General features: G+C 47.3%; 1 protein-coding gene across 1 annotated transcript; it reads right to left on the bottom strand.

Annotated features, from left to right (window-relative positions):
* Positions 1 to 4994: 4994 nt before the first annotated feature.
* Positions 4995 to 7912, bottom strand: LOC125759917 (chitinase-3-like protein 2). The gene is made up of 4 exons (XM_049419398.1): positions 7847 to 7912; positions 7590 to 7775; positions 5838 to 5966; positions 4995 to 5261 (listed from the first exon to the last, which is right to left on the bottom strand). The coding sequence occupies exons 1-4, from the start codon at positions 7910 to 7912 to the stop codon at positions 4995 to 4997; spliced, it is 648 nt and encodes a 215-aa protein (XP_049275355.1).
* Between the last annotated feature and the right edge of the window lie 351 nt (positions 7913 to 8263).

Consider the following 8263-nt stretch of genomic DNA (forward strand, 5'->3'; position numbering starts at 1 on the left):
CCCGAAGTTTCAAATTCTAAATTTCATTTAGAATTTAGGAATTCCGTTAAATACTCAGACATCCTTTTCTTTGGGGCTGCTTCACTGAACTACAGCAACAAGAACATCCAGGGGACCCTCTGCGAATTCTTGTTCGACACAAGGATGATACCTTGTAAATGAGATTCAATTCTTCAGTATTTCGGAAAGACCACCAGTCATGTTCTAGAAATTATTTTGCTATCATTTCATTTATTCTGCATGTATTTCTTTTAATAACTAATCTATAACGACTTTCCCCTTACCCTTCCGTAATATTTTTGTGTTCGCATCAGCGCTTAACCACCGGCTACTTGGTCAATGCCCCGCAGTGGGTTGGCGCCAGAAATAACGAGCAAGCAAGCGAGCACACGGGTCTGAGCCATTCACGTAGGAGTTCATTGAGCGAGTGATTGTTTGTGAAGCCACAATGGCACACTTCCTGTGGAGTGCAATCAAGCCCTCTTCGCCACCTCCGCGCAAAAAGGCTTCAGGCGGCATGGGCGACCGCCCGACATTGATCGTTGAATCCCCGAACCGTATTATCGCTTGTTGCCAAATCTGCACGAATCACATCATTTCGTGTATCTCTGAAACCATATTTTGCTATGCCTAAGGGCAAGCTATCAAAGTGGAAACAAGATTTACTTGATTGAAACTGACTGAAAAAAAAAGGAGTTAAATTAAAGATATTAAAGAAAAAAAGAGCGTCGTGTGTGTCCTTTTTAACACGAAAGTGTTTTATGTCGGAGTCCACCACGGCTGCACTGACGTATTTCTGTCAAGGATATGACGTTGTAAAATATATAGACTAATAGATGGATAAGAAAAAACTAAAAGAAAAAGTTCCGTCACCGGAAGTCGAACTTACGACGCCTCGCTCCGCAGAAACTCTCTAATAACGAAATGCCAAGATTCGCGCAACCACCTTTAATAATAATACTATTGGGGTTTTACGTCCAGAAACTGCAATATGATCATGGGGGACGCAGTAGTGGAGGGCTCAGGAAACTTGACAACCTGGAGTTATTTAGCGTGTGCCTAAATCTGAGCACATGGGCCGCCATAACTTCGCAAAATTTCGACCCCCTGGGTTTTTTTTTTTAACACGGGCCTCTGGCGTTCAAAATGGGGCCGCCGCGGCCGGGATTCGACCCAATGCACGACCTTCGATCGGGTCAGCAGTCAGCACCTTAATCGCTAGACGACCGTGGCGGTATGCTTCACATTGTTACGCCTTGCTGTTCGAGGCGTCTCTGCTCACCTTTAGGCTCGTCCGGAAGGGTGACGCTGTTTCTTCGGGTTAGTGGACGCGCGACGCCTGGCTTGAGTTTTGCGCGTGTAGCGCACAATGTCCATGGCCGTCGAAACCATTTGCAAAACTTTGCACCGGCGTCTAAATTTCAAATCACTCCACGTGGCAAACGTTCGACCTCCATACACTGAAAACTTACGAAATCGCTTCTTGTTTCGCCATAAGCCACGAGAAACGAAAATTCGAGCCGCGTAGCTCAAGTGCCGCCGACACGCGTTCTACGAAGGATACATATATAGATAGAGCAAGAGTTAAATTGCGCAGCCCAACTGGCGTCCTGGTGGACGCGGCTACATGAAAGTGGCGGTGGCAGTGGATCATCTATTTATAAGGCGATGAGCCGCACTGAAAACGCACTGTCATTGTAAACGAATCGCCTCTGAACGGCTCGTGAGTCGGCGTTTCGTCTATTTCTCTTCCGTTCTTCCTTTGCTCGGCGCAGGCGGATATAGAAGTGCAGTATTGTATGCGAGGGCATGTTTGTAATAACCTATCCAGTCCACTTTCACTATAGTGCGCAATGAACGGCAAGCGGCGGTTGTACTGTCCATGGTGTAACACGTACTGGTTAGATAGGGACACTTCACGGCTTGTTTGCAGTGCGCGATCAACCCAGGGGGGCCGTATTCTGAGACAGGGGCGTAGCCAGGGGGGGGGGGCACAGGGCCCGTGACCCCCCTCCCCCCCCCCGATTTTTTTTTGCCATGGCATACAGAGCTTAAAATGACACTCGATCACATCTGCCTGCCCGACCCCCACTAGAGATCAAGGAGGTGCCCCCTCCCCCCCGAAAAACATTTCTGGCTACGCCTTTGTTCTGAGACAATCACTTTCGGCAACAGTGTCGCTTTGCATAACGTAAAATCTAGCGCGGCTTATGAGCGAAGCGACTGCTTGCGGGTATTTCCGCAACCATACTTGTCAGGGCGCGCTGAAAGCGATGTTATGGCGATATCTACAACTCAGAATGCGATCCCAGGGCTGCTACTCAGGACGCTGTCAAATTCCGCCATCTTGTCAAATTACGTAATGGCGGCATTCTGAGCTAATTAAGAGGCCGTAGCCGCCGCCCTCTGGGCCAATTAGTGTTGAGAAATTGAGGAAATTCTCAACGTGACTGAATTTGACAACTTTGCCTATCATAGTATGTCCTAGATCAGCGGTACGACGAAACTTCAAGAAAGGAAAAGGCTTTACCTCCGGTTGCTGTGGCGACCGGCTCTTTGCGTTTAAACTTGAAATGACTGGACCGCGCCTGCGAAAGTAGGTTAGTGGCGGGAAGAGGAAAGGAGCCGGTTTCAAGCGCGCCCGACAGATCGACGTCAGAGGTGCCGTGTTAAACACGCGACTGTCTGTCATCGAATTCATCCCTTTGCATAGGTCGGCAAAAAAAAGATTGGAGCTCACTCAGACTCACTCACGAAATATATTTTGCTCTGAGGGCTCACTCGGTCTCAGACTCAGCAAAATTTTTCTTAAAGTCTCTCCCTCGGACTCCTTAAACATTTTCTCAGCCGGACTCACTCAGACTCAAACTCACCGACATATTACTCAGCCGGACTCACTTAGACTCAGACTCACGGCTTCACCTGAGTCCGAGTGAGCCTGAGTGAGTCGACTCATGAGTCCGTTGGCATAAAATTAGCTTTTTCGATCATGGTGTCAATCCTCTTTAACGCCTTTCTTGTGATTGTGTTCTCTCGCGCCTTAAAAGCAATTATGAACGTTCACCGACTCGCCCAACAAAAAGTCTTATCTCACTTAATCAGTGCTCTACTATACGCCTTTTGATCTTTTATCTTCAAATACGAGTTATCATCATATATCATATATCATCATTATCATATATCGATCCAGTAGGGACATTTTTATGAAATACGCGACTCACAAGATATTTTTATCAAGAACTTCCCATAAGAGAGTTTGCGGGGGGAGGTCATGGCACCCCTTCCCCTAACTCACGCCTCTGATCAATAAATATTGATGTGGTGCATGAATGGTAGTGTGCTGATATATGTGTGAATAGAGTAAAAACGTAAGCCGACATAAGGCTGATAGTAATGCTGAGCATGAGGAGATAAGACGATGTAAGTCGGCAGCAAAACGTGGAGCTCTCTCGGACTCACTCAAGAAGTATATTCTGCGTTTAGGGCTCACTCAGACTCAGGCTCATCAATATTTTGTTCAACTGGACTCACTCGGACTCAAACTCACCAAAATATTACTCACCCGGACTCACTCAGGCTCTCTGCCCGATCAGAGTCTGAGTGAGTCGACTCATGAGTGAATTTGCCGACCTATGTCACTTTGTGATCACGGTGATTGCATAGTCGTCGTCATTGCCTTCCACGAAGTTATGAATTAGATAAATGCACATACCCTTTTCTAGCGCTCACCATCATTACCAAATGACGCAAATAAGTGAATACAAGCACTCGCGTCGGACGCTGTGAGACGTACGTGTTTAAAGCTTTGCTGGTCGTGCACCTGCACAGATTCAAATGAGTCCTTTTTTTACAGCGAAAGCTGTTATGAGCCGCCGCCGGTGTCCGCAACCACTATCGCGCGAAAAAAAAAAACGAAATAAGAAAAAATTTCCAGGATGAAACGGAGTTCAAACTTGGGCCCTCTGCGTGGGAGCCCAGTATTCTACCTCAGAGCCATGCCGTTTATTTTTGATTACGGCTAGCTTTCAACTTCATGTCAGAAACATACATATTCAACGCAAAATACAAACAACACGCACAACAATGATGGTGCTATATAGAAGGATCAACCTGTCGAATATTTAAAACCGCTTGAATGAAACCAGGTCATCTAACATATACATCCATATTGGTGGCTCTTCCTGAACTCGATAGGTTTCTCTTAAATACTCTCTAGCGGAACGAGCTTCTAGATCAGCATTTTGCACCGCCATTCTCGTTTTCCGTATGCTGTGCATGCATGTCAGCATAACCATGTCATAGGGGAAGCCTGTTGTATTGGTGGGAAGGAAGCGAATACCATAGGGAGTAACCGGTAAGCCTTTCTTTAAAGTGCGCTGAAGAATGTCCCATAAAAATACTGCGTCCCAATAATCCAAAAATATGTGTTCTATCGTTTCTGGTTTGTTGCATATTATACAATTTATAATCCAGGGAACGAAGAGTCCTTTTTGCTCTATAGCCAAGGCTTGACAGGAAGTGCATGTTGCCCACCCGGACTCTCCGCCTATGACTACTACTACTACTACTACTACTACTACTACTACTACTACTACTACTACTACTACTACTACTACTATTATTATTGTTATTATTATTATTATTGTTATTATTATTATTATTATTATTATTATTATTATTATTATATTATTATTATTATTATTATTATTATTATTATTATTATGAATAGGCCAGTCGACTTTGTCACAGGCAGCGTCTCGCCTTTCCTGTCAGTACATCTCTATTTGCTCTATTACTTTGTCATTATGTGCCATTCTATGCCGTAAAGCAGAGCACTCCTCCGCTGTAGCAGGAAAGTACTAGTCTCCACACTCTGTACCGCTTTCTTGGCCGCATCATTTTTCTGCAATACATGGTGCTACTCATATGTTGTAGATTCGCTTTAATTTACGCGCATTCATCTGTGTTTTCCCGCCCGAAAGCGCCCAAAACCGTTAGGCTTCACGACGTCCGCCAGGCCTAGCGGATGTCGGCTGTCCTCCGTGGTCTCCTTGAGGGAACCCGGCCCGAAAGGTGGTCGTCGGCCGCGGAGGCAGGCTGAGGTTCGCCGGCAGCCTCCTGATTGGCCGGTCGAGCTCGTTAAGTGCATTGTGCAGCTGACCGAGCAGCACGTTGCGCTGACCGCAGTCGCCATTATAATCGTCCATGTCGACGGTCACCACGGCGATACCGCCCATGCGCATGCGCTTGGCGAACAGTACCTGCGGAGGGTATCATCGGCGCATGTGTTGTACGCACTGAAGTGCGCGCGCCATGGTGCCTATAACTTGAGGTGCTATTCTGGACACTCAAGTTCCTCCACATTGTCATATTTCGTAATAGCGACATTTTAAGCCAATCAGAGTGGCCGTAGCAGTCTTCTGGGCCAATCATAGTTGACCAATGGCGAAATTTGACAATGTCCATAATAGCACTCCAGAAAGGCTGCGCATGCGCGATTGCTCGAAATCATCATTGTTGTTTCGTTTCCTGTGGTCCGTCCGGTACGCTAAACTAATCAAGGGAGCGCGCAATGCTACTGTGAAATTGCGAATAACACGGTGTGCAACTTAATAAAGCTGCTTCCCAGATATATGGTAAAAACCGTTTATAGAATGCAACATCAGGGGTCCTCGACCACCGTTATCGTCGAAAGCAGGCATCGTAACCATTTAAGCAATGAGACAACAGCTCCGGCTGCGTAGAGGTATGGGTCCCCCCCCCCCCTTAGATGATTAGGGCGGCGGACCCCTCGTGCGCACGCCTCTGACACACAGCTCGTGCGTGCGTAAGCGCACCTTGTTGAGAATGGTGGCCTTGTTGTCGTATCCGATCCACTGTCCCTTGTCCCTGTTGACGGCGATCTTGCAATCGGCCTCCTTGTCGTACAGGGACACCCAGAGGTCGGAGCTGAACTCCAGGCAGATCTGAAGAATTTAAAGCTCGAATTTATTACCGCGTACAAAACAATAAGTCGGTTTAGACATATACGGTGTTCCTTCGAAACGCTATACTTTCGTTGTAAGCTTGAAAATGCGCGTTGCAGAGATTGGACAGAAGCCAAGAGACAGGTAGGACGAGCACTGTTTTACCTCATGATTTGCCGGTTTCGAAAGAAAAAAGGATGACTTTATTTTTAGGTCTGGCGGTCACATGCCGCCAATTTCCCACAGGGTGGGTGCCTTCCCGTGCGAGCACCAGGCCGGAAGCGCGCTTGTACCCTTTTTACTGGTGGGTGCCCCGCGGCAGCAGCGGCGGATGCTCGACTACTTCACCAAGGCTGTGGTGGGTTAAGACGCGCCCAGGGGCCCTTACAGAACCTTATGAAGGCACCTTTCGAGATGAATACCAAACAACAACCGAGCGCCAGGTCGTTGTACTTCTCTACCTCCTGAGGAAAAAACCGATGGGTTCCTCTCGGCACGGGGAATCGAATCCGATACCTACCGCAGTGGAAGCGGACGCTCGACCACGTAGCCACCGCTGCGGTTTTGTAATGCGGCATTTGTACAGTTATATAGAGCACGGATCTCTTCGCGAAGCTTATTTGCGAGCGCCATTTGGAGCACAGGTATCCTCAAACTGGAGCGACCCACGGGGATTTCTTCTAAATGGAACGTCACTTCCATTACTGTCAGGCTTCAACCACGCAACCGCGTCAAGTGCTCTAAAGCAGGCGATTAAAGTGCTAAGTAACGAAACTGTTAATTCCATAAAGATAGCTTGCAATTTCACTTGTAATGGTTGCCAACCTAATTTATCTCATGAGTCACTGCTTCGATGTGTCGCGGACACTTTAAAGAAGTGCTCGAAACAAACATAAAGCAACCTTAGCACAAAACATTAGGTTAAGTTAAACAGCGCCAACGAACAAGTTAACTATGCCAACCAGACGGTATACAAAAAGTAAAACGAAGGGAGCGACGCAAGCGGACTTCTCCTCATATACAGTCACGTTGCGGCAAAGCCACCTTCAAGTTATACAATGAGCTCGTACAAGTGAGCAGTTGTACGAGCTCATTATAGGGCATACTACAATATCCTCCATTTTAAAACAGGACATTTACGCTCCAATACACTCGCACTTCACTCGCTCAGGTCACTACAGAAGTTTGTGTTTGATTCTTTCAACAGGCGTGTTTGCCAGAGGCGCCAATGACGCGCGAGTAACGACATAGGCAAAGTGACCGCTCTATCTGCTAGTGCTCTGTAGCGGAGCGGCGATAGCGTTCTACATTTCCATTGGCCGATTAGAGCTTTGTACGCTCCCGCTGAGCGGTATGAACGGAGCGGAGCATAGACACTGAGCTAATCTGCTAAAAGGCTGTTGATGATGATGACCTCCCGGTCATGGTTTTTTTTAAATTTATTTATATATACTCTAAAGCAGAAACCAACTCAGCGGATTTTTAGAAACACAGAACAAATATTTCAAAGGGTATCTTGAACATATATGCAGGTTTTAGAATAACATTCGCGATAATTCGACGCAGTTTCAAATTTTATTTACAGACATGACGTTCATGACGACAACGTGCACGGGCACGCACCTCGAAATAGGCGAGTAGCCCACGCTCGTCGGTGTACGGTCCCGGTGGCGCGGGACCCCTGACGGCGGCGCGTAACTCGTAACGCGCGCTGTTTCGTAGCCGATAGGCGTAGCCGAACAGAGGCAACGCCAGCGCCACTCGTTGTCGCGAGCGTAGCTCTCCTAGAAACGCCTCGCATGCCTCCACCTGCGCATCGCGGTGACGTCATAGACCATAGAGCAGTGTAGAACACTTTATACACTTTATATACAATTTACAGAAAGCAGCGCACCGTATGAAGTAATGTCAGCAGTAAGTAATAGATGCAGTAACGCTGATGACATGTCTTGTTACAAACTCGCCACGGTGGTCTAGTGGATATGGTGCTCGATTACTTACCCGCAGGTCGCGGGATCGAATCCCGGCCGCGGCGGCGGCATTTTCAGATGGAGGCAAAAATGCTTGAGGCCCGTGGGCTTAGATTTAGGTGCAGGGTAAAGAACACCAGGTGGTCGAAATTTCCGGAGGCCTCCACTACGGTGTCTCTCATAACAATACCGTGGTTTTGGGACGTTAAACCCTAACACTTGTTGTTATTATTATGTCTTGTTACACTGCAACGTGGTGTGCTCCTCAAGACGTATGTTTTGGGCTAGTTGGTTCATAATGACAGTAAAACAGCGCCAGAGAACGTA

This window comes from Rhipicephalus sanguineus, chromosome 9 (assembly GCF_013339695.2).
Source record: "Rhipicephalus sanguineus isolate Rsan-2018 chromosome 9, BIME_Rsan_1.4, whole genome shotgun sequence".
Taxonomy (NCBI): domain Eukaryota; kingdom Metazoa; phylum Arthropoda; class Arachnida; order Ixodida; family Ixodidae; genus Rhipicephalus; species Rhipicephalus sanguineus.